A 27,960-nucleotide genomic window follows, 5' to 3' on the forward strand; every position below is an offset into this window, starting at 1 on the left:
ACACTCACTCTTGTAATAGCTCCATAACCTCTGGCTGAGTTACTGAAGTCCTCAAATCTTGATTTAAATACTTCAAGTTACAGAGAATCCACCATTTACTTTAGTTTAAACCTGCAAGTGACCCATTTCTCATGCTGCAGAGGAAGGCGAAATACCCCAAGCTCTTTGCCAACCTGACCCCATGTAGTTGGTGCTTTGCTAGTCTTGTCATTAGCCAATAGAGTGATAGGGAAGTTGAGATCAGTCAATGAGGTCTTACTGTAATTAACTATAGTCTAAGAAAGCGCTGAACTGGAAATCTAAGGAGGCAGAGATCACGTGTGCAAAATAGGAAATATATTGTTAATGGAGATGTGCAACAGTTTTGCAGTAAAACTGAGACCAGTCAAAATGTGCCTGTGTCTGCGTTTCACTGCAGAATCAGAAACGGGTCTATTTTTGTACATGCAAAACATTTATTGAAGGTTTTGTATGATTTTTCTTTGATGGTCGCCTGTTTCGGGAGGCTATTTCTGGGACCAAAAAATAAAATAAAAATAGGCAAAGTTTTGAGCGAAGTTGTGCTCTCGTTAGCAGAAGTGGCTTTGAAAATAATAATTTAAAAAACCCTCTGAAAAGATGCAAATATTTGACATGCAAATACAGGATGTAAAATTTCATGAAAAGTCCAACTGTTCTGGGTGTGAAACTGCGAACAGTTTCACAAAACAACTCTTCCACAAAACTTCCTCATTTCATCCACTCCAAAGTGCTAGCATCTTTCCTGTTCTGAAGAATGCCTCTGAAATTCACAATTGCTGGACAAATCACTGTCCGGTTCTCTTTAGCATTAGCCCTTCAGCTGGGAGAATGGCGACTCCATCTCACAATACATAGGCGAGAACAATATAACTTGCAGAGATCGGCCCAAACCAAAGCCCGCTCCAGATCTGAACTTTGCTGGCAACTGTCTCCTACAATGGGTTGACCTGAACACCCCTGGAATCACAGAGATTTCACAACCAGAGCTGAATTTTGTGGCTCAGGTCCAGCTCAGTTGAGATGGGACTTTAACCCTTTATCACGGCTCTGTCTATTCTGCATGTTCCCAATATATGCAAGGGTATGTCTACACTGCAGACACACCTGATCTAGCTTTGATCTAGTTGGCTTGAATGACAGCCATGAAGCTGTGGCAGCACGGGCTAGCTACTCAAATATATACCCAGGGTCCCTTGTAGAGCCCATGCACAAGGGCTTGTACATCCCATAATACTCACAGCTATTGTGATTCGAGCCAGCTTGGGTATGTCTACACGTGCTGCAGTCGCATCTTCAATTGCAGTGGAAACGTGCCGATGCTAGAAAACAACATCACAGCAGCTTTCTCTCGCTCCAATTCTATACGTGACATTGGTTCCTGTTTTCTCCTTTTTGTGATGTGGACTGTGCCTGACTGCACTGGCCCATTAGTGCACGATGACTCCTTGACGGGAGACGGAAGCTAATAAAGACTGGAAATGTGCTTCCCTGCTTGGAGAATGCAGCTCTAGCTTTCTCTCTGCATTGAAGACGTAAAGAAAATCCTGGGGCAGTTGCCATCTGCCAGGCATTGCTTTACCATTTGAGTTCATGCATGCCCTCTGTTTATGTACTTGCTAATCAGACCATTCTTGCCAGCAGGAAATTCGGGCCAGATAATTGTTCACTCGCCTACAAAAAAGCCCACTTGGTGTCATTTGTCAGCGCCTCGCTCGTTGCAGCGTTTTGCCTCGGCGCTGCCCGAGGGTTTCAGATGGTCGGTTTTCTCTTCTCAGTGGCTTTGCATGGGTCCCATCAGCAGCGCTAACCATCCAAGCTTTGTCCTTACAGCTGTGCGTGGCATGGCAAGTTGTCATCTGTCTCTGTGCCCAGGCGTTCTGTGTGCCAATACGAGCAGTTCTTAATGTTTGATGGATCTTACCTCACGGCTATCCACTTTGAATCCAGTGCAAGAAATCCTGCAGATCACTGTTCTACCTGCAGATCAGATAGTCTTGGAGTAAGCACCCTCCTCTAAACATGCCCACTTTGTATATGGTCCAATTCTCCCCCATTTCTAGGGGTTTGGCTTTTTTGGTAACTCATCAACACCACTAGACAAAACTCAGCCTAAACTTTTCCATGCATGGCCTCTCTGTCCATAACCTTAGCGCGTACCTAGAGAGAGATTCTAACCCTCTCATGTCCTGACTGCGGTTAACAAGATTCATCAGCGAACGATTCAGCAGGGAAGAGGTTGGATAGGGCCTGGACTGGGATTTGGGAGACCTGCGTTTGATCCCTGGCTCTGCCACAGACTCCCTGCGGAACTTCCGGCAAGTCAGTTCATCCACCTGGTGCCTCAGTTCTTCATCTGTAAAATGGGAATAACATGTCCTTCTCGCACAGGGTGGTGTGAGAATAAAATCCATGCATGACTTGGAGACTCTGGGATGCTACAGTGATGCCGGCATTCCAGGTCCCTGGCTAGATAGCAGTAATTCTTTGCAGGGCCCTCTGCACCAACATCAGGGTGGCTCTGGAGAGGAGCACTGCACCCCTAAGCAGAGTTATAGATTCTAAGGCCAGAAGGGACCACTGAGATCATCTAGGCTGACCTGTACAGCACAGACCAGAGAACTTCCCCCAAATTCCTGGGGCGTGTCTTTTAGCAAAACATCTAGTCTTGATTTAAAAATTGTCAGTGATGGAGAATCCACACACCCCCCTTTGGTAAATTGGTCTAGTGGTTAATTACTCTCACTGTTAAAACATTTATGCCTCATTTCCCGTCTGAACTTGCTGTGTGTCGACTTGTGTTAGACCCTTCTCTGCTGGATTGAAGAGCCCATTATTAAATATTTGTTCCCTATGTAGGTGATATGGACAGTATTCAAGTCACTCCTTAACTTGCTCTTTGTTAAGCTAAATAGTGTGACGCACGAGCGTTAGGGTCCGTCTATGTAGCAAAAGCTGGGCAAGCACTAGCCTGACCGAGTGAGTTTGAATCCGGCTAGCAGTGAAGGCAACGCAGCGTGGGCAGTACCAGCCCAGCACAGGCTCTGGGTACGTAATGTCCTCCGCTCTCCAGCCTGCACTGCCCTGTCTTCTCTGCTGTCATTACCCAGCGCTAGCTGGGGGAGGCCAGCCCGTGCACAGCTGTGCTGTGTCCACAGATAGTCTGCCAGCCTGTTACACTTGGGCTACTACCGAATTTGCCTTTTGGTAGCTTGCTGGGCTACTGTGGTTGTTTTCCTCTAACAGGGCAAGTTAGGTACATTTCTGGCCAGGTGATCAAAAGATGCTGTTTCTTGTTATTAAGGAGATTTGTTACGAGTGAGGTGGAGGTAGGGTGACCTGTGTGAAAAATCAGGACAGGGGGTGGGAGGTAATAGGAGCCTATATAAGAGAGAGACCCAAAAATCGTGACTGTCCCTATAAAATTGGGACATCTGGTCACCTTAGGTGGAGGGCAGTTGTCAGCTGAGGCCTCTCAAGTGGTGTGTGCAGGTCATGAAACCATACACTAGCTGAACGGATATTAAACCTACTGTCCTTGAAGCACTGTTCGTACTCCCATGGCATGCGTGGTCAGCTTAGACCAAGCCAGACTGTCCTCTAAACCATTTGACAAGCCATGGCCTACACTGGATAGGGATGTAGGGTCTAACCTGCAAGATGCCGAGTGTCTCCTGACAAGTGCTGAGTGCCCTCCATTCCCACTGGTGTCTGTGGATGCTAGAAGACCGTAGCCATTGTGTCCCCACCTGTGTCCTTGCAAGGCTGTGGCTGCTTGTACGCGGTACCAAAGACCTGGTCTTTCCTGCTAGGGGTGAATTTAGCCCTTCCCTTCTGCTTTTCCACATCCCCATGGTAACTTTGTACAACAGGCCCCTGAATGCTTCTTGCTGGGATGGGAGATCAATACCAATTTCCAGTGCTTGGTCCCTGCAACAGACTGTAGCGTGTAATAAACACGGGCCGTTTGGGGGAGGGCAGAAAGGGCTGTAGAGATGATGTTACTGTCCGTCAGCACAGAAGTAGGTGCTGGGCTGTAACTGAAGTTCAACTGGCCAGATTCTGCTGGTACTTGGATGTAGGTCGGAATAATAACTCCACTGACTTCAGAGCTAAATTATAAATAAATAAATGGAGATATCCTGTCTCCTAGAGCTGGAGGACGTTGAATCCAGCCCCCTGCCTTCACTAGCAGGACCAAGTACTGATTTTGCCCCAGATCCCTAAGTGGCCTCCTCGAAAGGATTGAACTCACAACCTTGAGTTTAGCAGGCCAATGCTCAAACCACTGACCTATCCCTTCCCCCTAGCTTCTGTCTCTGTGTGTCTCGACAAGTGGGCTTTTCTTCCTCCTTCTGTAGGAGCTGACTGCCATCCAGGCTGCAAGAAGGACTCTCCTTTCTGTTTGTATGGGACACGGCTATTCCGAGGTGTAAGGGGACGTGTCTTCAGAACAGGGCAGTAATAATACAGTGACAGGACTGGAGCTGTGGAGTAGGGGTGGGATCGGGGGTGTCAGTGTGGACTCCTTTGGGTTCAGGCAGGGACAGTCTTACCTTTGATATAAAATTACTCCCTGGGATTACCCAGGGCTTAGAGCAGTGCTTGGGAGCATTACAGGACCCTGTATGGCTGCAGACTGGCAATTTATGGCACTGTAGAGCATCTCCAGGCTCCTTAGCTACATAGTTTCAAGGCATGGAGTCCTGGACTCTGTGGGAATGGATCCGGGCGCTGGGTTACATGGACACCAGTTCAGGAAGCCTCATTTGTTAGGAAAGTGAGAAGCGCTGTCTCCTTCCCTGTCACTTCGCTTGTCCTAAAATATCTGTCCCAGGCCCAGTGTAGAATGAACACGGAAGCTCTGATGGCCACTTCTGCCCTTTTCGAGTTCTCTCTGGATCTCTTGCATGAAGAAGGCGGATATTTACTACCAAGCTTGCCCACTCTGCAGTGTTGCCAACTATTTGGTGCTTTTCTTAAAGGTCCGGCTGCGGGAGTCAGGTGATTTATGTGAGAATTTCAGCTTTCATTTAAAAAAAACCCCAAAAGTGTCTGGCCCTCCTGCTGTCAGAGAAAGGTGTGACAATGAAGTGGGTATGCCCTAATGGGTCAGAAACCAGATGGCAATAGAAAGGACTCAAATTTTATTTAAAAAAAAAAAAGTCTCATGATTTTTTTTTGTTTAGCTATCTCAGGATTTTTCAGTGCATGAGTTTCAGTACTGTGTATGCAGCGTGGACCTTATCCTGTTTTAGATCTGATTCTGGGAGGGTTTCGTAGATTTGCACTGTTCAAATGCAATTGGGCTCGTATCAGGGACTGGAGTTCAGTAAGCTGTCTCCTTCCAGCTACGGAATACACAGCAGCCTCCTTTACTACATTCTGAGAAAGGTAGGGGTTGAGGATGCTCCAAACTCCCCCGAGCTCTGTGGATTTTTCCAGACTCCAAACCCTGATCCAAATTTCCTCAGTCCCCTCTTTGTACAACAGGTCAAAACCAAATCTCCTGCTCTAAATCCCCTTGAATTTGGTGTGGGGAGCTTCAGAATCTGAACATTGATCCAGACTTTGTAGCCTGGTTGGGCCCATCTCTGATGGCTACCAACTCAGTGTCTGTGTGTGTCTATGTTTGAATGTGACCCCATCCTCCAGAGTTGGCGTGTTCACAGCACACCTTGGCAGGCGCACAGGGCCTCTTTCAAGTCAATGAAGCGAGGGGCTGAAACCAGCCCTGTGGCCTGGAATCATTCATCATGGGGCAGGTTTTCTGCTGTTCGGTTGAGGGAGATGTATCATGTCCTGAGAGAGGCTGAGCATGCACAATTCCCACTGAAATGAAGGGGATGGGAGTGGTTAAGCATTGACATTGGCCCCCGTTAAACATCCTCAGCAGTAAAAGAGATTGGGAGAGATGCACAGAACAGGTGTGCTCATGTGAGCGATTGTCTCTGAAGAACAGGTTCATCTTCTATAAAGATGTTTCAACAGCTCCTTAAATGCTGTGACTGCTCCTGCAGGAAGCTCCTGTGGATTTCGGGGGCTACTATACCCGCGCTGGTCAAAAGCTTCCCTGCCAATGAAGCTAATTACTAATGAATATCTGAGGGGCAAAGAAACTGTGTGTGACAAAGGCCCTGCTGAGACCAGCCCGGGGAACTGCATTAGCAACCACCCTGGAGGAAAGGTGACTCTCCAGAGACCTTGCTAACCTGCTCCTCAGATCCAAACACACCTGTATGTTGGAGGAGTTCGGATCCAGAGCTGCGTTCTGGGGCTTGTGCCTGACTCTACAGCTAATAGGCCCTGGCATTATTTGAGTAACTATGTCAGGCAGATGTGGCAGCTCGTATTTGTTTAGAAAGCTGTCTTGACGGCATTAGAACTGTAACAGGCTCTCTCAGGTGTTGGTGAATCAGTCCTTTCGAAAGGCATGCTGTACAAAGTAGGGAATGCAGACCACACAAAGCAAATGGAGTTACTCTAGGATTTGCTCTATGGGCCATGATCACATTGCACCAGGCAGGTTTTGCTGAAGTGCCTACCCTGAACCAGGGCTAGAGAGGAGTTTCCTCAAGGACTGCTCATGAAGGCGTTGAAACCAAGTGTACAACCCCAGTCACACGCTTGGTTCCTGTCCTGATCACCCACGCGCTTGTTGTTACGAGAAGGCTGTATTTAGCTACCATGTCCTCAGAGTAAAACTGACAACTGCTTCCAGACTCTGAAAGTTCACAGCTTTGTCTAGCGCTGGGTTGGCTTTTCAGATGTTAAACGTTGATGTTTGTCTCTAAAGTCGCAGCTCTGTTATTTCGATGTGCTGACTAATTATGATACCACACAACCAAACTGATTAAATAATCAGAGCTGCCTGCTGTTAGGACATGAGCCCCAATAGATTGGGGAGCACAAGAAGAAATGCTCTTTATCAAAAAGGAAAACAAGTCTAAGGTCCCCTCTCTCATTTGAAAAAGAAATTGCTTTGTGTAACAAATCCATGGTAATGCTGGTATTCTCTGTTGCCCTGTGCTGCATCTCATGACCACTTGGAACTTCATAGTGATGCAAGGGGTAGAACGGCGGTCCCACTCCCAAAGGACAGGCCCTTTCCACTTGAGTTAAAGGAGATCCTTCATTAGCTGTTAGCAGTATAGGGCCTGTGAAACACAGTCAAGTGGTTCTAATAAGGGCTTGTCAAAAATCTTCCTTGAAATTGATTTTTTTTTTTTTTTTTTATGGAAACTTGGGTTTTTGACTGAACACACTTTTCTGTGTGACAAGTGACTGCTCTCTGGAAAACGTTGATATTCTGTTTTTTTATATTTCTCTGAAAAATCCAGGATTTTCTGGGGAAAACATTGACAAATGATCAAAATCTTCTGGAGGAAACCCCACTACTTTCCAACCGGGTCTAGTTCAGCTTCTATCTGATGCTAGACCCAGGAGCTAGTTCAGTGTGCTGTTAACTTACACTGCACACGGCCTTTTAAAAAAACTTGATCATTATTAGAGCTGGCCAGAAAATTTTGGGCAGAGCAGTTTTCCGCCAGAAAATGAAGTGTCATCAAAATCAAAATGTTGGGAGCTGTGCTGGTAATTATGGGATAGCTACTCAGAGATCTGCGTGGCTGTAGTAATAGATGCAGAGTACAAACTGCATTTGAAATAGCATCCCCAGTGCGGCCATACTGGGCTGACCTGCACCAGTACTGTCCCACTGGTTCACTCGCCAGTGGTTCACTTCTCTAGTCTAGATGCAGCTAATCTCCTGATTCCCGGACCTGTGCTTTAACCACTCTAAACAATGCTGCTTCTAATGTGGGTTGAAATGGGTTTCTGTTGACTTAAACACCCACTGCTGCTTTGAGAGATCACGTAATGTGCGTCAGGTGTAGCGTGGCTTCGGCACAACTCTCGGGATTTCCTTGAAGCCGAGCCGTGAGAGAATTGAACAGCTGTCCAACAGCGCTGTTAAATTAACTGCGGAGCGCTCTTTCCATCCAGGGTGCCCAGAGACGTTTATATTAATAGCCGGGAAGTCAGGGGCAGCAATCATGCGGCACAAATTTCTCTCTTCTCTAGCGTTTTGTTCCAGATGAAATTAGCAATACTGCAGGGTTTCCATTTAGTTCTCATGACTCATTAAAAAGCTCATTACCTTGAAGTTAATGACTCAGCAACCTTTTGCCTCCTTAAGGCTGTGTGTGTGGGGAGGGCGGGGGTGGTGGAATGCGAAGATGTCTGAGATTCAGGAAAAAAAAAAAAAAAGGTTTACTGACTTTGTCATTGGCTGGGAGCCTTGCACTCTCATTGGCTCATGGGCTGTCTGTGCTAAGTGCCTGAGTTCTGACACTTTATCACCTCAGACGAGATCTGAAGTCTCCGCTTCCCTATGATCAGCAAAATGGAACAAGCTTACAGAGGCAAATCATTTCCCGTCCTATAGAAAACTGTTCTCTAACAATCACCCCAAACTCTAGACATAGCTGCATTAGCACAGAGCTGATTTAATGCAACAGACTAAAGGACTGGATTCTGCTTTGTTACTGTGGTGACAATCGGGAAACTCCTGGAGATCAGTGACATTACCTTGGTGGGAATCTTTTGTAAGTGTGGCCAGAAGCAGTCCCAGATGATATTGAGACTGTGGAGTTATGCAAGCTGTGAAACTTTAGTACTTACTCTTGTATACTGCACCTTCAGATTTTGGTGTAAGCCATCTTGTTCTGGAGTCGCTGTAGCATGTTAGAGGAGATGCACACACTATGCTCTCTCTCATGATGCCTCTATGGCTATTCTTCTTCGGTGCAGGTGTAATCAAATTAGGCCTGAATAAAGCCTGGGAGTGGATGGGTCACTACAAAAACTCATTTCCCTCTGCTGATACTCACACCTTCTTGTCAACTGTTAGAAATGGGCCACCTTGATTGCATTGGCCTCATTAGCACTACAGAAGTGATTTCACACACCCCCTCGTCCCTTGGTATTCACCCCTTCTTGTCAACTGTTGAGAATAGCCCACTTCCACCTTAATTGAATTGGCTCGTTAGCACTGACCCCCCACTTGGTAAGTCAACTCCCATCTTTTCATGTGCTGTGTATTTATCCCTGCCTACTGTATTTTCCACTCCTTGCATCTGATGAAGTGGGTTATAACCCATGAAAGCTTATGCCCAAATAAATTTGTTAGTCTCTAAGGTGCCACAAGGACTCCTGTTTTTTTTTTACACTGAATATGAGTGAACACTGTGATGCAGTTGCAAAAAAAGGCTAATATCATTCTGGGGTGTGTTAACCGGAGTGTTGAAATTGTGCTGCTTGGGGTGTGTTAACCGGAGTGTTGCAATTGTGCTGCTGTCCTGGGCACTGGTGAGGCCTCAGCTGGAGACCTCTGTCCAGTTCTGGGCACCACGCTTTAGGACAGATGTGGACAAATTAGAGAGAATCCAGAAGAGAGGAACAGAAATGATAAAAGATTTAGAAAACCTGAGCTATGAGGAAAAGTTTTTAAAAAAACTGGGCATGGTTAATCTTGAGGAGAGAAGAGTGAGGGGGGACTTTGATAACAATCTTCAAGTATGTTAAAGGCTGTTCTGAAGAGGACAGGGATCAGTTGTTCTCCATGTCTGCTGAATATTGAACAAGGAGTCATGGGTTTAATCTGCAGCAAGGGAGGTCTAGGTTAGATATTAGGAAAAACATTCTAACTCTAAGGGAAGTTAAGCTCTGGAATAGGCTTCCAAGAGATGCTGTGGAATCCCCCTCATTGGAGGCTTTTAAGAACAGGTTGGACAAACACCAGTCAGGGATGGTCTAGGTTTAGCACAGGGGGTGACTTCCCAAGGTCCAGGCCAGCCCTGTATTTCTATGATTGCATGATCAAATTTGGAACCCCTACACCCAGGAGGTGAAAGGAGCATTGCCGGACCTGAGACCTCCATTTAGGCACCCCCCTTTCATTGGATTACACCTCTGGAGGATTCCAGGGCATGATGGATCCTTTGTTAGCAGGGAATGGTTTTGAATAGAAAAACATTTTTTGCGGGGGAGAGGGTTTGTTTTGGTTCTGATTTGCCATCTCCCAGCCTTGAACGTGTCCCATTAAATGAAGCAAGAATTGAGTTTTGGGCCAAGCCTGACTCTTCATTCTTGTGGAACAGCAGCCTGCTATCCCAGCAAGGTTTGCCAAACAGCTCTAATGTCCCTTCTAAGGCTGCCCCGTTAGAGCTTCGTAGCTTCAATCAAATTCTGCACCAGAAATCTTCTGTCCTCTTGGACTTGCTGTAGAGGGTCAGAGCCCTTTAGTCAGTTAAACTGTGTGGAAGAAGGTGGAACTCCACTGACTTCAGCTGGAGTTACGCCTGCTTCCAGCATAGCTGGATCTGTCCAATTATCTGTCCCAGTTATAAAAGGCGTCATGCCCGATTGCCGCTGTTGTGCGGCTGGTTTAAGGTAACAATGCAGTTTTACCACTCGGTGGCGCCAAAACGTTTCAAATAAGGAGGCTGTTTTCAGTGTCTGCCGGACCGTGGCCTGTGCACTGGGAGCGTTACTCAGGGTTGGCGTTTGAAGATCATGCCCTGCTGATTCCATTCACAACTTTAAACGTTCCCGGGGTGGTAGCGTGTCTGTGCAGAGGAAAAGCTTTCACGGCTCTCGGGCTTGGGATCCCACAGCTTTCTGGGAGTTTTGCCCGATTCCCACTGACTTACTTGCATTGAGAGTTGGGTGCCAACAAATGTACACTTGGAAAAGTCTCCCTGGAGTTCGCAGTCTGGCGCTCGCTGGTTGGAACTGGCAGTAAATGGTTCTTGAGAAGAATTAAACTAATCCAGCTGGAAGCTCTCTGGGGCGGGGACTCTCTCTTGTGTGTGCAATACACTGCACTATGGAGCCCTCCTCCCTTATGGGGGCCTCTGAGCTCTGCCACAATAGAGTAACAATTAGCAAAGAACAAGAAAGGCAACTCTAGCCACGTGTGTTCACTCCCACATGTGTTTTCCCAAGCATGTGTGTACCCTGAATATAGCACTTCTATTGCGGTGCAGGGAGCATCAGGCCCAGCCGGCGTGTTCAGCAGCTTCATCCGTGCGTGTCTGCGACAGGTACCTGCCTGCTGTTTAGTGGTGCAGTTGCTGATGGAAGCTGAAAGGTGAATGTGGCATGCGGTCTCCGGTTTCCTTTTGAACAGCCTCACCGTCGGAACAAACAAAGCTTTGTAAAAGCCACTCGCAGTATGGGAGCCGGCATTGTCTGTCTTCTAGAACAAAGGAGAGAGTGCGCGTGAGAGACACAGAGAGAGAGATCAACTAATAGTGCAAATCTTTGAACTATCTGGGGGCTGATTCGGCTCTCACAGTGGAGTTACTCCTGATTTACACCAGCAGATGTGATCAGAATGGGCCCCGTTTTTTTCCAAAGATTTCTTTTTTTAAGCCATGAATTTAAATAAACCCAGAACAACTGTCCGCGATGCTTTCAAAACCACCAAGAGCATCCCTGAGTCAAACTGTTCCGTTTGTGACTCCCGCCAGCGTTGGTCTGTGGTGTTTCGATGCATATCTGAGTCTGCAGCCATAGATCTGTCTTCGCTGGAGAGAAAAGGATACATTGGAAACACCAAAAGAGCGAACGCAGGCTCTGTTAGCACCCAGGAAATGAGATTGGAATGTCACAGCTGCATGGCTCGCCCATGCATGGAGGATCTGCTATCTGGCAGCTGCCCTTGCTATGGGCAAAGCCTGGCTTTGCTCCCCCACAGGATACTAAATGAGTGTAAATTACACTCCTAGTGTGCCCTCACTGCGTGCCAGGGTGGTGCAGCTTATGCTGCTTTGCCCCCTTGATCTGTTTTCTGATTACACTTCTTTGCTGGCCTGGCTAGGAGAAGCTGTGGGAAGATTGTGCTATAAGACAGTGTTCTCCAGAGCTGCTGGGCTGCGCAGGGGTGGGTGGCCACCCAGAGGATGGTGCAGCACGTGCCCAACTCTGCATCCAGCACGTCCTGCAGAGGGGCCGGACAATGGCCTTGTGGAACCCTTGCACCTTTCGCGGCTTGCGTGTGCCCCAAGGGGGGTGAGGAGGAGCGGACCTCGCAGGGGAGTGCATGGCAGAGCTGCCCCAGGAGAATGCAATCGGCTGCCAAGACTCTAGCATCTCTAAGCCCCTCCGCATCTGGCATCGTTTCCACCCCAGTGGCCGCTCCCTGGTGATCTCAGACCTAAAGGCTCTGCCCTGCCCCTGTGAACGGCAGCCATCCTGAGCGCTCAGCTTGTGCGCTCAAGGTCACCTCGACACACGGTTGCAGTGCCTGCCATCCCCCAGGCATTGATCCTGTGTGACTCCGGGATGCCGCGGCCCCGGCCCTTCCTGAGTCAGACGCCCTCTCGAGGAGGGAGAGTACTTTGTCGCCACCTTTCAGTGCGGCTCCCGGAGATACCAAGTATCCCTCCCCATCTATCTCGGGAGCGCAGCTGGTTAAATGGGCAAATTTGTATTCATTCCATAGCAGCCAGGCAGAGACGGAGCTCTGTCCCCCTGATCCTCATCAGGGAGTGTGTTCTGCAGCATCAGCAGTCTAAAAATACCCACCATTAGCATGCTGGACACATTAGACTCCGGCAAAAGGCTGGCGGGGAGGAGAGCCAGGGGGAACAGGATCTCAAAGGTGCTTTATCTCTCCATCCAAAGGAGCTGGAAATCAAAGGCAGAAACCCCACTTCATGGAACCTTACGACCAAACCACCTGCCTGGTTTGCATGTAAAATCTCAATGCCGCGGTTTCCACAGCAGCCATAACCAGCTGCGCCGTGCATGGGAAGCACTCCAGGGATGCTCTTTGGAGGGATCACGATCCTCCATTAACGTTGCCGAGGAGTGGGAGATGTTAGGGGCGGGATGGATTGTTGGGTTGTTCTGATTGTTCCATCCTAGCCGTGGCAGGTTCGTGCAGTGTGGCAATGCCAGTTCCCGTGATGTCCGTTCGGAGCTGCAGTTCTGAAGTCAGTGGAGTTAGGGCCAAGTTCTGATCCAGGTGGAATCAGAGACAGAACTGCTGGTGAACTCACAGGGGCCAGGATTTGGCCTTTACTCTGGATTTATGCCAGGGTAACTGAGATCAGAGTCTGGCGCGGTGTGCGTATTCCTGGGTAACTTTGCGTGACAACCGCCTTGGGACGGAAACGTCATTTCATTCTCTGGGCCTGATCCAAAGCCCAGCCTCTCCTTGACTTTGGTGGGCTCCCACTAATTGTGCTCTCTATGGGGAGCAGGTTAATTTCACTGGGAGTGGTGAGTTCCTGGCACTGCTTTGGACCAGACCCTGTGGCTGGGATTTTCAAAGGCTGTAGCCAATGGGATTTGGGTGCCTCACTCCCTTGGATTCCTTGAAAGTCTAATCTATATTAATAGCGAGGAATAATGACAGCACTAAGTCCACCCAGACAGCTCCCCAATGTGCATGCCCAGCACGCTGGAGTAAAACCCTGTCTGACTTCTTTACTCCTCAGCCCAAACACAGCAAAGCAAGTATCCCTCCCCGAGGCCAGCAATACCCACGGGGCCCTTTTAGAATCCTCCAGCCACATCGGAAATGTTTGCCAAAGCCTGGATAGCGCTTGAATCCCTCCTACCAGATAGTTTAGGTTCCTGACTGGAATCCTACCAGGCACTCCATTCCCATAAGAACAGCCATACTGGGCCAGGCCAATGGTCCATCTAGCCCAGTGTCCTGTCTTCCGACAGTGGCCAGTGCCAGGTGCCCCAGAGGGAATGAACAGAACAGGTAATCATCAAGTGATCCATCCCGTCGCCCATTCCCAGCTTCTGGCAAACAGAGGCTAGGGACACCATCCCTGCCCATCCTGGCTAATAGCCATTGATGGACCTATCCTCCATGAACTTATCTAGTTCTTTTTTTTTTTTTTTTTTTTTTAACCCCTTTTTTATTTTTGGCCTTCAAAACATGGGCCATTAGGACACTTACAGCATTCCAGAAAAATCCCCCTTTGGGTTGAAATTTCTCAATCAGTCCAAAGACAAATAGGCCATTATTGGATGCCCAAAGGTGCAATGGGTGTCAGCCCTTAATGTCACTTTCAGGAGAGAGAACTCTGGCTGGATTCTGATCTGTTACACCCATGTCAATCTGGAGTAACCCACTGACTTCTAGCCACAAGATGATGTTGCAATGCAGCCTTGAAGCCCCCAGTTGGTGAGAACGTGGTAGGGCAGGTTCAGTGGTGATGGAGGTCTCGCTTCCCCGCTACTCTCCTGGGCTTTGCAGATGGTCAGGGTTCTGTTCTCCCAGGCCTGGCAGGCTGCCTGGAGGAAAGGCCATCCCCCCATCCGGTCTGGCTGGGCCGGTGTGAAAGGAGAATGTGCACGTGCCTTGCAAGGAATTTGGTAGCTTCAATCAAAATCCTTAACCAAAGCCACCCTACAACTTGGTACCGACACCCAGAGCGGGGTGGGCTCTATCAGATAGGCGGGTGGAGCCATGCGTGGGAACCATACATACTGCCCCTGCGCATGCTGTCCGGCTCTGGTCTGTGTTGTCAGTCACTTACTGTCATGAGCATGGGGAAAAATTAACCTGATTTGTAAAAACAATCCCAGGCTCGGCCTTGCAGAGCTGTGGGGGCTGAGTGCTGCCGCGCAGATCCGGGTGTCGCATCAGGCGAGCGCACAACGTGCTACTGCTGCTGCAGGCGTTTTGGAGAGGTCTGGCCCGCAGGGACCTGACCCGCCTCTGTCCAGCCGCAGGAAACGAGCAGCCTTGTCTGCTCTGCGGCGGACGCTCGGAGGATGACCTGATGCAGGCTGGATCCTGCTGGGACCCATACCCAGGACTTTGTCCTCAGAGTAGCTGGACCCAGGGCTTCCGCAAGAGTTCCAGGTGCTCAGCACGTCTCTGGGTGAGGCCCTAGGTGTGGATGCTGGGGACTCGTGCACCCGAATTCCCCATCTCCGTGGCTGCTCCCTAAAAGGGCCTCAGCAGCTCAGTTGATAGCACCCTTGGTAGCAGGCCGATTCCGAGGATGTTTTGGGTGAAAGTCCTGTGCCAGCCCTGTGTCAGGGTGGTGGGAAATTTCACTGTCCCACTGGGCAGGGTTCAGGATCAGGCCTGGGAAGTCCCAGTCTGTTTCATAGGAGACTAGGGAAGCAGAGAGGCAGCTGCTGAAACCACCAGCGTAAGGATGCGCTCCCCATGCGGTGGCGTGAGTCGAGGGCGTGCCCTGTGCTTCACCGTGGGCACAAATGGGATCCTTTCTCTGCGCTAGACTGGAGACACGGCTGGAACCTAGGCCCATATGACATTGCTAGGCTCCTCCGTTGGCAGTGCTGTGCACTGGAGAATAGCCCCGTGCACTATCTCTTCCTGAGCAACAGCTCGGCACGGTGCCGGCGCAGGCTTCGGCTTCTAACCTGCTCTGCCTTTCCCAGCAGGGAACCTCGATCCCTGGGCCGGGCATCGTGCTTACCTTGAAACCTGCATGGCTCCGAAAAGCAGCCCCAGGGGAGAATTACTGAGCCAGGGCCCCGATCCTGCAAGGCGCTGGGCACTTGCCGTCCTTGTGGAAGTCAGGGGGAATTGAGGGTGCTCTGCACCGAGGCAGGATCAGACTCCCTGGGCCAGATTCTCAGCTGGGGCAACTCAATCTAGTTCCCTTGACATCAGTGGAGCCATGGGAATTGATTGGGTCCCCACTTTGCACAGGCTGGGTGGCATGGAGCTAGTATTGGATCCCTGCTTGGCACAGGGTGGGAGGAGTCTGGGGATTATATTCCCACTTAACACGATGGGGGGACATTTTGGGGTAGTCTTGGGTCACTGCTTTGCTTGGGGTCAGGGAGTGGGTCATCCTGGGTCCCGTTCATCCGCGGCTGAACAGATTTCTGTGGGACGATCTGGCCTACGTGGAGGAGTGCTGCCGGTGCTGACGATTTCATCAGCGGTCTCGTGCTCGGTGGTGCTGTTCTTATAGGGGGTTGCTGCGAATCTCGGCTTCCGGGTAAAAGTGACAAAGCCAGTGTCTGGGCCTTGTGGCTAGGGTGAAAACTGGAAAACGTGACCCTGGAAGTCTCAACAACCAAAAAGCAAACAGAAAGCCCCAGCACGTGTTACTGTTCTTGTACAAATCTCATGGCGTCTAAGCCGGTCTCATGACTGGCGGAGGAGGGGGGCTGAATTCTGATTGTTGAAGCTGGGGTTGGCCATACGGGGAAAGGGGCTCTGTCCTGTGGCAGAGATGAGATCTGTGGCCTCTGACTTGGCACGTGCACTTACTCCTGACCAGGGGATGGTAGCCAGGCCTGCTGCAGGCTGAATGATTTCTACTTAGGTGATGCCTCGGCCCCTGGTGCTACAAAAATCAGCTGTTTCAATGTTCTCTCTTTTCATCCTAGTTTCCTTACGCCGCCCCACCCCCCCAGGAGCCGGTGAAGACACTCAGGAGTTTAATCAACATCCGCAAGGACACGCTGCGCCTAGTCAAGTAAGTTCCCATTTGCAGCGGTGGGAGTTCGCGTGGTCTGGCTGGGAACCCTGCTCCAGCTTGCAGCATCCCAATGGCTTAACCAGTTAGGTACATGCATCAGCTGAGCAGTGATGAATTCACCCATGAGGTAACGTCCCGAACCGCCTCCAGAGGGAGCTCTACACCTACCCGTGTGTCTGGGTTAAAGCAAGGTGCATGGCTCTGGGCTGGCTGAGAGGGGATTTGGGATTGCGAGGAAGGGATCTAGTGAGACTGGGCCCTGAATGGAAGGAATAAGGGGTGCCCAGAATCCCGTCTATACCTGGTTGGTGAGGGGAAGCTCATGAGTGGAGGAGTCAGCTCCCCTGTGGCACGGTGTGCTGAGAGCCACCCGTCAGCCGGCATACCAAGAGGACTAAGCATGATTTTAGTGAAGCCACTGACGAGGAATGGTGGTGCCACGAGGCGGCGTCTCGCGGAGAAGCCCCGCTCCCACTCCTGTTATTGGACAGATGGCTCGCCTCTTGGATTTTCACCTTCCTAGCTCATCTGCAGGGTCATTAGAGGTGACAGCAAGAGCCAGACCGAGCTAATCCCTCTCCCACTGCCAGGGCTGGAACCAGCAATCGGAGCCAAATGCAATGCAGCAGCGCAGAGTTCAGGCCTGGCGGGGAGAAGTGACCTAGGAAAGCCAGTGCAGAGGCGAGGCCGCAGACCAGCCACTCTCTAACCTGCCTCCCTTGCTGGGACACACTGCAACCGTTCTTTCTCTTTGCCCTTCTCTCCCTGCGTCTCTCAATTCTGATCCCCTTCCTGTTTTCCCTCGGGCCGAGAGTCCTGAGGAGGAGGAGGGAATTGTGCAAAAATGTGCCTATGCCAGGCCCTGCGCAAATGAACAGCGAGGGGCCCGAGAGCCCCATGACACCATCCTGTGGGCGTGCAGTGATTGCATGGGACGTGCACGTTCAGTACCCACCTTGGACGGAGGCTGGGTGTTCGTGAAGTGCTTAGAGAGCCTCAGATGGCTGACGAGGGGGAGTGGGAATCGGAAAGGGGGGCAAGTGTGATTTTGTTCCATGTAGGAGAAACTGTCTCCAAGCTGCGGCTCTGTGCTGAGCACTGGGATCTCCCCTGTAGCTGCGTGGCCAAGCAGCAGCCGCGTTGGAGACTGGCTTGCAGGTGACCTCCCGGGGTGACGAGCAACCGCAAGGGGTGAGGTGGATTTGAATTCACATGGGCAGTAATGTACCGGGGGATTCTCGGGGCTGCATCATGCAGAAGGGACTCCCCGGCTAGGAGCGTCTGACGAAGGGCGGCTACTTCTCCCCTCTTCTTAAAAAAACCCGAGGGAGAGAAAATGGGGGAGTGAAGCCTGAGGGTGGGAGGGAAGGAAAAGAGAAGAGGGGAGAAGGAGGGAAATGGGAGTGGTCAGGTGACACCATTGGCGTGAGTTCATGGATTCTTCTCTGCTGCCTGTAGGGTGACCAGACAGCAAATGTGAAAAATCGGGATGGGGGGTGGGGGGTAATAGGAGCCTATATAAGAAAAAGACCCCAAAATCAGGACTGTCTCTATAAAATCAGGACATCTGGTCACCCTAGCTGCCTGTGGTGCTCCGTAGGGGAGCGTGTGTCTGGGCCAGAAAATAAACATCTGCGAGAAAGAAAAGGTGAGGGCGGGGTTGGAAGGTGGGGGCAGAAGAGGTGATTGCCCATGGCAGTGGTGAGGTGGAGCAGCGCTGGCCGTGACAGGGGTGCTGGGGCCAAGCCTGAGTGGGCAGTGGGGCGGCCAGTGCTGCTTATGCCCTTGCTAGTGCTGCACTGGGGATTGCGGCTCCGACTCCCACTGCAGCCAAAGGGGGCGTGTGTGGAGGGGCTGCACGTGCGCAAGGGGGAAATTAAAGCCCTGGCGAAGCTGCTGCCCTGAACATCGCTGGAGGCTCGGCTTAAAGTGGACCATGGCAAGGTTAGCATGGGAAATGTTCTGCTCCCACCAGGCTGGGAATTTGGGGGGTCTAAGCAGGACAGTCCGGCAAAACCCTTGACTGTCGGGAGGTACGAACCTGTGACTTCCCAAAAACTGAGTGGAGATGGGTTAAAGGTGGAACTGACACTTCACGGCACCAGCTTTTTGTCTCTTCCAAACTTGTTTTTCTCTTGCATCCTCCAAATTCCCAGCGCGCACGAGTCACTCGTGCAGATCGCTAACCTGCTGGGCAAACAAAGGGAGTTCTGGAACATTCTGTATCCTGTCCATGGATTACGTGGAATTTACTGCTGCCTTTGCAGTTATTGTTCCAAATGGCTTTATTAGAAGGAAGGGTAGGAATGTGGTCTAGTGATTAAAACAGAGGAGAAGGAGTGAGACTTGGGTTCTGGGCTCAGTTCTGCCACTGACTCATTGTGTGACCTTGGGCAAGTCATTTCTCCTTTTTTGCCCCTCAGCTTTGCTCTCTGTTCATTGAGGGTGATGATATTTATCTACCACACCGGGGCACGGAGAGGCTTTAGTCCATCGGCGCTTGGCAGGTGCTTTGAGAGCTGAGGACGGAAGGTGCTAGAAAAGGCTCAGAAGGGTGGCTGCAGTTTGTCGATTGAGTCTCAGAGCGATGGCAGAGTTAATGTTCGTTCATCTCGGGTTTTATAGAGGGTCACTGATCGAGAGCTGTTGCATCTGGGAAAAGTGGGCACCTCCAACTTGGCCTCAGTTGCTCCCCCCAGAGGCTAAACTGCAAATCTCAACTGAAGAATGTTGGCCGCTCTTTGTACAGTGCGGAGTTTGGCACAAAACTGGGCTCTAAATGCCGTCCAGCATCTAGAGTGTACTGCTTCTCTCCTGCCGGGCGCATTTGCCTATTCATCTGTGGACTTCCTCCTGCGCTGCTGCCTTTTACATCTCTGGCTGGCCCAGCCCCTGGGCTAACTTTCCTCCCAGCAGCACATACGCCCAGGCATGGAGGCAGAGCCATTCAGAATGAACAGAGGCTGAGCTTGGTCTTGGAATGCAAATGTGGGTTTCGTTGCAGTGAACAATGCCAGGGTTTATAGCACCGGCTCCGGAGAGCGCGCACAATCCCCGAGGAGGGGAAACAGACCAGGCAAATCCAGTGAGTCGCTACTTTGCCCTTTCATCCAACACAAGCGTTCTCCTCTTGACATTGGGCCAGGGGGCGGTCTCGTTTCCACCGATGTACATCTGGAGTGACTCTGATGGTAATGGTGTTACTTCAGATTTACATTTGAGTCCCCCTCCAATCGGAGCACTGCCCGTGGCACCTTTTATCTGTCTTAGACACGTCCCTGGCTCCAGTCACCGGAGCCTCTGAGCGCTTCTCGAGGGTTAATGGATTTAGCCCCACAACGCCATTGGGAGCTCGGGCAGGGCTGTTACCCTTGTTGTAACATGGGGATCTGAGGCATGGAGAGGTTACAAGAATTGCCTCAGGTCAGAGGGGGAGCAGGGGGTTGAATTCAGGTTTCTGGACCACTTTGCCATCCATCCATCTTCCTCTATTGTCCTCTGTACTGAGCAGAACGGAAAGGCCAGGCCAGACTCCAGCTTCCGTTAACGAGGAGTCGCCCTTCCTTACCCCTAGATCCTGAGCCGCCTTTCTCCCAGGAGCCAAGCCCTTCCCTCTGTCGGGTCACTCAGTAGCTAAAGCTATTGATCCGCTGGCCTGGGTCTCCTACGAATTGCCCAGTACGACTTGAAAGACTCCAGCTGTTTGCTCTCTATGGGGCTTTTATACACGGCCCTTGGATCCAGCCCAAAGCTCAGAAAAGCCTCGGATTTTAAGCTGATTTTCCCCCCGCATCCCCACTCCCAAAAAGCTTCTTGCCCTCGCTTGCTGGGCAGTGTCAGACCTCGCACTGGCTGAGGCATGGGGGGATGGGATGGAAGCGGATTCTTGTTGTCGGGTGGTTGGATTTATACAGTCTCTGGCAGTAACGTTGTTACATAGCACTGGGGACCACTTCATCCCCCTGGCAGCCTTTTAGTTGCTGGTGTCTGCTCTTCTTGGACATGGCTGGGGTTTGTTGTCTGGCCAGTGCCGGTCCTTGGATGCAGTTCCGTCACATATTGGCTTTTCCAGAGGGAAGGGGATGGAATCTCTAGTTTTTCCCCAGAGTAGTTACATTGTGCTCCAGAGCCTTTCACTGGGGGCGTTTAAGGGGCTTCTGGATCCGGGCTAAGTTCTGTCTCCCTCTGTGATTTGCCAGGTGCACGGAGGAAGTGAAGACCCCTGGCGAGGAAGTCAGCAAAGCCAAGGTCCACTACAACGTAGAGTTCACCTTTGACACTGACGCGCGAGTGGCCATCACCCTTTATTACCAGGCTACCGAAGAATTCCAGAACGGAGTAGCCAGGTGAGAGGAGTGCAGGAGGTTCCGGGGGAGGCATTTCCTCCATAAACCAGGGGGGCTGAGGAGTGGGGCTTTTTCCCCCAGCCCTTGGCTAGTACGGTTTCCCGTAGAGCCAGGCCTGAGCACAGCTCTCCCTCTGTTACTGCCCGGGAGGATTGTTGCTCCAGGGAGCGAGAAGCCCAGTGCACTGGGACAGCTCTGCCAGAGGTGGTTCCCAGTACAGCTTATTCAGTTTTGCTGCCGTTGAAGATTAGAGGTGGGCTCCCCACACTCCTCAGCCCAGGTGTCAAGGCCTGTCCCAGACCATGGCCTCCCGCAGGAGTCCTGGCCAGCCCAGCGCCCCCTGAGGCTTTATTTCTCTCCAGTGAGTTGAGAGTCCTAGACTGCCTGAGTCTCATCCCGTCCCGCCTCCACTTCTATGCGGAGGGCACCCGAGAGAAAGGAGTATGGGCTCAGAGATGTTCCTTTGCTGGGCTTCCCCTTACACAAGGCTGAGATGTGCTAAGCAGGTGGCCCACTGTAGCATCGTTAGGCCTTGATGGAGTGTCTCCAACCTTGCCAAGGCGAGTGGCCCCATGTTGATCTCTCCCCATCCTGGATGGCTGGCGGGACATCAAAACATGCCTGAAATACCTTTGACCCTCAATTACCAGCCTTCAGCCACCTTGGATAGGGACTGATGGGACCAAACCCAGGTTTCTCACAGAAGACCTGGGAGGAGGCGGCTCCTGTCTCTGCTCTTTGGGAGCGCTCCTCGCTGGGGTGAGCCGCTGCACTGCGGAAAGGATAGCGAGAATGCAAAGCCTGGGCACTAACTCTGTCGCCCTCTGATTGGCAGCTACCTCCCCAAAGACACCAGCTTGCAGTCAGAGACGGTCCATTACAAACGAGGGGTGTGCCAGCAGTTCTGCGTCCCCTCCCACACCGTCGATCCTTCCGAATGGGCAGAAGAGGAGGTAAGCCAGCCCGGCCAGAAGCCATGAGACACAGTTTGTAAGCTCTTCTCGGTCAGACACACCCGCCAAGGTCTGGGCTGGCCCTGTGGGTAACTCCCAGTCGTTGGGATGTGCTCTGTGGTTTGGAACAGCTCCTGGGCAGTGCACACAGCTGAGTGGGACGTGGGTGGCAGTGGCATGTTGGGAGCCAGCGCAAGGTTCATCACTAAGTAAAGAGAGGAGGAAGCTGGAAAGCAAGTCACAAAAGTCTGAGGGACCAGTGCTAGTGATGAACCAGTGGCTGGGAATCACTGATCAATAGCATTGATTTAAAATAAACCAGCTAAAGCAGGGTCATGTGGAGCCCTTCAAAGCTGCTGAACCCCGGAGAGGTAAGGAGAGCATTCTCCAAAGCTGTAGAGCTGCATGGCTCCGCTCCATTAGAGTCTGAAACTGGGGTCATGTGTCCTTTGTTTTCAGCACGGATAGAATCTGGTTTTGTAGCGAGAGATATGCATACCCTTGAGCTGCAGAGGTATCAAAGTGCCTTGCAGCCATATAGTCGTCCTTCTGTTGCTTGTGTGGCACCTCCATTACTGGAGGTTTGCAATCATGGTAGCCCGTTCTGAACAATCCTCTGCTAATCTCTTTGCAGATGGATAGTCCTTTTGATCCTCTCAGGATACCACATCGTCCATCCACGGTCATCTTTTTTCTGCCTCAAATTCTTCTGCCATCGACTTTCCCTGCTGGTGCCCGCAAACATGCGTTGCCTGCTAAATCTCTTAAAATGTGCCCTGCAAATCAAATGTTTCTTTTCATAAGATCTCTGGCTAGTGTTTGCTGAGTTCCAAGCATCTCCAATACTTTTAGTTGGTTACGTGGTCTATCGGTGATATTTTCAAAATTCTATAATACCAGGATTGGAAGGATTCTAGTTTCTTTCTTATCAATTGTTTGGATGTCCATGTTTCACAGCCATAATTTAACACATCAAATGTAAGTTACGAGTCAGAATTCAGTCTTCAGGTTTATGTCCCTTCTCATCTTATGTTTATTCTTCCAGAATGCTTCTTCCACTCTTGCTATTCTGGTGCTAACTTCAGTATCCAATCTTCTGTCTTCTGTAATGATGCTTCTTAAGTAGCAATAATTTCTCACTTGCTGTATAACTGTGTCGTTCACTGGCCTCATACATGTTTTCCCAGGATCCCTGCATACGACCCTAGTTTTTTGTCTTGTCCATGTTCAACTCTAGATCATAATCTTTGTCATCTTCATATATAATTGCCACAAATTTCATCAAACTTTCTTCTGAATCAACAGCAGTGTGTCGTCTGCATAGCAAATACTATTACTATTTACCTATTTTCCTTCTTTTTCTTAGATTAATTTAATCAAACACTCACTATAAATGTTGAGTAAAGTTGCCATAACAACCTTGTCTTACTCCTCTCTTGATCTCTATTCGATTTTCATTTCCATCTCCCATTATAATTGCTTTCTGATTCCTGTATCATTGTTTTATTACTTGGAGTTCATATCCCTCAAACCCCACAAATCTTCATATGTTGAGCAATTTGTAGTGGTAGGTGCTGTCACATGCTTTTTGGAAGTCAATGAAACAAGTGTACTGTTTTCCCAGTTTCAGCCAGTCTTGCTAATGTCCACTTCATGTCCCTAATAGTGTTTATCATGCTTTTTCCATGTTTGAAGCCGTTATTTCTTTCACTTATTTCCTCATCAATCTTTCCTTGTACTTGGCCTTGAACCACTCACAAAAGTATCTTAGAGGCATGAGACAGTAGGCTGACTGTTCTGTAGGCTTTACAATCTATGGCGGCAGCCTTTGGGGGGATTTGGGTACACAGTGATGTTGTAAAAAGCAACAAAGAGTCTTGTGGCACCTTATAGACAGATGTATTGGAGCATAAGCTTTCGTGGGTGAATACCCACTTCGTCAGACGCATGTGGTGATGTTGTGAAGACTTCTGGCAATTCTCCTGCCTGACACATTCCTCCTTACCTCTGACAGGGCTTTCAAGCCTTTGTCCCTGATGCTTTTTAACAATTCAGCCAGTATTCCATCACAACCTAGTGCTTTTCCACATGCTGCCGTGATTTCTTCATCCATTATTGGCAGGTAGTTGTAGTCAGATCTAACAGGGAAGAGGCCTGGGCCAAAATGCAGAGGTAATAAGCAAGGGTCAGCCAATGAGTTTTCAAGAAACTTGTGCCACAGAGGGGTGGAAAACAACCCACTCTTCATTCTATGAGGCTCAAAACAAATAGTAAAAAAACAGGGGACCTTTAACAATACATGGAACTGAAAAAGACCCTGGAAACATTCCAAGCATCAGCAACTGTACCCCATAAAGGAGAGAGCAGAATTAGCTCTGTGGGTGGAATCCTGTCTTTCTCACCCTAGAGAAAGGGTCGGTGCCTAGATGCTAAGTGGCTGGTGCTGTATGACCAAGAGAGGCTTTTTAACTCCTTCGCTCCTATGCACCAGAAAAGTAGCATGGTCTGGTACGTTCTGTTCATGGTCCATGTTAGAATATGGTGGGGGTGGGGGAGGAGGGACTTGTGTTATGAACGGTTTGCATGTGGTTAAGCAGTGACAGATTTGTAGTTGCATAGAGCTACTGAGTAAACTTCAGTGCTTTACGTGAAACTGAGGTTCCTTCACATCCCGGGGCCTGGGATGTACCAAGATGTAATGGCACCATAGTAGCGTGAGAGCTGTGAGGAGCTGAGAGCCGTGAGGTGCTTATTTCTGTGCGTCCGTCTCTTACACCTTCACTGCAGAGAAACATCCCTGGGCGCTTCTTAAGGGTGTCAAGTATCAGAGGGGTAGCTGTGTTAGTCTGGATCTGTAAAAAGCAACAGAGTCCTGTGGCACCTTTAAGACTAACCGATGTATTGGAGCATAAGCTTTCGTGGGTGAATGCCCACTTCGTCGGATGCATGTAATGGAAATTTCCAGGGGCAGGTATAAATATGCAGGCAGGAATCCGTCTGGAGCTAACGAGGTTAGTTCAATCAGGGAGGGTGAGGTGCTCTGCTAGCAGTTGAGGTGTGAACACCAAGGGAGGAGAAACTGCTTCTGTAGTTGGCTAGCCATTCACAGTCTTTGTTTAATCCTGATCTGATGGTATCAAATTTGCAAATGAACTGGAGCTCAGCAGTTTCTCTTTGGAGTCTGGTCCTGAAGTTTTTTTGCTGTAAGATGGCTACCTTTACATCTGCTATTGTGTGGCCAGGGAGGTTGAAGTGTTCTACAGGTTTTTGTATATTGCCATTCCTGATATCTGACTTGTGTCCATTTATCCTTTTACGTAGTGACTGTCCAGTTTGGCCAATGTACATAGCAGAGGGGCATTGCTGGCACATGATGGCATATATAACATTGGTGGACGTGCAGGTGAACGAACCGGTGATGATGTAGCTGATCTGGTTAGGTCCTGTGCTGGTGGTGTTGGTGTAGATATGTGGGCAGAGTTGGCATCGAGGTTTGTTGCATGGATTGGTTCCTGAGTTAGCGTTGTTATGGTGCGGTGTGTGGTTACCTCGTTAGCTCCAGACTGATTCGTGCCAGCATATTTATACCTGCCCCTGGAAATTTCCATTACATGCATCCGACGAAGTGGGCATTCACCCACGAAAGCTTATGCTCCAATACATCTGTCAGTCTTAAAGGTGCCACAGGACTCTCTGTTGCTCTTAAGGGTGTGTTCGCTGTAATGGAGCAAATCCCTAGCTGGTGTAAATCGACATGGGACCATTTGCATCACTGGGCTGGCTCCCACGACTGGTGTCAATCGGTGTAGCTCCATTAAAGTCAATGGAGTTGCATTGATTTATACCAGCTGAGAATCTGGCTCAGTGACTCTACCTGCAATAGTCACACGTTTCCTTCTCTCTCTCCCTCTCTTTACAGCTGGGCTTTGACCTGGACCGAGAGGTGTATCCCATGGTGGTGCATGCCGTCGTGGACGAGGGAGATGGTAGGAACAGACCCTTGGGATTGCAGGGCTTCATTTCCCTACGTCCGCAGCGAGGTGGATGAGCCTTAAGGCTCTGGTGCCCCGCGCGACTTGCCCTGCAGATGGTGCCTGTGTTCTTACAATGCAGCCTCCGTTTGCGCAGTGAACTTTCAGCATCTGCTCTTGAACGTGTGTGTTGCTCCAGTCCCCTGTGCTGGTACAAGACAGCCCAGATGGCCTGATAAATGGATTTACTTTGCTCTTGCTGGAGAGAGAAAATAAAGGCTCATTATTGATTCCTCGGCAGCAGTTTTTCAGCCTTATCCTCAAGGCCTTTGAGATTATCAGCTCTTTGGGGCAGGGCCTGTCCTTTGTGCTATGTTTGTACAGCACCTAGCACAATGGGGCCCAGCCTGGCCAGGCTCTTTTAAATATCACAGAAATGTAAACATTAAATAATAACAAAAGGCCATATTCAGCCGTACGTACACCCGGGGGCATGGATGCTGCAGTACGGCACATCCTGCAGCCGCTTCATTTAAACTGGAAAAGGGAGGGGATTTTAATGAACGATCTCCCCTGGCTAGGAGCCCTCGAGCCTTTGAGGTTGATATTCAGTTCAGGGCTCAGGACCCCGCTGAGCACTCTGTTCGAGGGCCCAATGCACAGCTCGCTGAAGTCATGGAAAGCTTCCTTTTGGCACCAGTGGGCTTTGGCTCAGGCCCTGGGGGAAGGAAAGTGAGTCCTGAGAACTCCATAGCGGGCCTGGCCCCGGACACTGAGTGTCCTCTGCCCTCATTGAAATCCAGGGCACGCAGCGCTCTGCAGGATCAGGCCCCGTATGGAGATGGCTGGGGGTGTTGTAGACCCTCCCCCGGCCCCGTCTTGCAGAGTTAAGTGGCACTGGAGGCTATCAGGGAATTAATTCTGAATCCAAGGAAATGCATCTCCCCTGCGCTCCAGCTGGGACCCTCTTATCTTGCCCTATAAATATTTGTCCTCTGTTTTTATAAAGGTCACTCAATAAGGTGGTAACACTTTTTCTAGCCCAGATAAGGAGCCTGGGCAGGGCTCAGCTTTCCCCTGGGGAAGTGGATGGTTCCTGGCTTATAACAGCAGCAGCTCTCATTGGGAGCACAGGCCAGGCCCCCACCAGCACATACAGGCTAGGAACTCTGCCTGGGCGCTCTTGGTAGGAACCTCACTTCTATGGAAGATTTGGGTGCCGACATGAGCCTTTCCCCTTAGCCCACTGGAGTCTCTCCAGACTCTCAGGAATTGGCTGACATGGACCCAGGCTTCCAGCGCTGCCTTGTTAAAAGCCCTTGTCCTGCCCCTGGGGAGTGCCCTTGAGCGGAGCAGTGTGCAGAGTGAGGGGCACTCCCAGATGCAATGGAAGACGTGTCCTTTCGTAACCCACACGTTCCTGTTCCTTGTGAACCTTCCAGTGTGCAGCACGAAAAGATTTGGCCTGTCTCCGAGACCGTTCTTGCCCAGGGACCAATATGGTCTAGAGGGAGTCAGCATGGATTGGGGGACTGGGAGCCAGGACCTCCTTGAATTCTAATTCTTGCTCTGCCACTGACCTGCTGGGTCACTCGGCTTCTTCGTGCCTCCATTTCCCCATCACACAGTAGGGATACCATCCCCCAGGGGAGCTAGGAGGATTAGCCAGTTGAAGTCTGTACAGTGCTTTAAAATGTCACAGACCGGTTTTCTGGATGATGCTGTGTCAGAGAGGTGGGAAATAGGCTGGTTCTAATAAGGTCACAGGGTAAATGAATTGCAGTCAGTGAAGTTACCCCAAAGAGGAGTTTGGCCCTTGGCATTCCCAGTTCATTCCCCTTACATCCTCGTGCCTTCGCATTGCAGCTTTGCAACAGCGTCACGGTTCCATGGGGACGAGCCGGGCTTTGCAGCAGTCATCTCAGTCCCATATGGGACTTGGGTGTTATGCCCTAGCCCTGATCTGCTGGGCAGAAGCAGCACATTGCAGCCCGTACTGAGCATCCACAGAGGCATTTCCCTCCTGACGGAGCGAAAACCCTCCACGTAACAGCTGCGCCTTCAACGGGTGGCTGGGGAGAGGGACTAGGAGCCTAGCTCACATACGTGCTAACCCATAGCAGTCCCCTGCCTCCAGTCTGTAGGAGTTAGAGAGAAGAGACTGACCGGTTCC

At 50.3% G+C, this 27,960-nt stretch overlaps 1 protein-coding gene across 2 annotated transcripts in view; it reads left to right on the forward strand.

The window, feature by feature from the left end:
* Positions 1-27,960, forward strand: part of RNF157 (ring finger protein 157) — an 86,023-nt gene that overhangs the window by 27,673 nt on the left and 30,390 nt on the right. For both annotated transcript variants that reach the window (XM_034790284.1, XM_034790285.1), the window contains exons 3-6: positions 16,426-16,514; positions 20,717-20,863; positions 21,699-21,816; positions 25,736-25,802. In XM_034790284.1, coding sequence (XP_034646175.1) covers positions 16,426-16,514; positions 20,717-20,863; positions 21,699-21,816; positions 25,736-25,802 — 421 coding nt within the window. The remainder of the gene's footprint in view (positions 1-16,425; positions 16,515-20,716; positions 20,864-21,698; positions 21,817-25,735; positions 25,803-27,960) is intronic.

The sequence above is a fragment of the Trachemys scripta genome, chromosome 14 (assembly GCF_013100865.1).
Source record: "Trachemys scripta elegans isolate TJP31775 chromosome 14, CAS_Tse_1.0, whole genome shotgun sequence".
In the NCBI taxonomy this organism is placed as follows: domain Eukaryota; kingdom Metazoa; phylum Chordata; order Testudines; family Emydidae; genus Trachemys; species Trachemys scripta.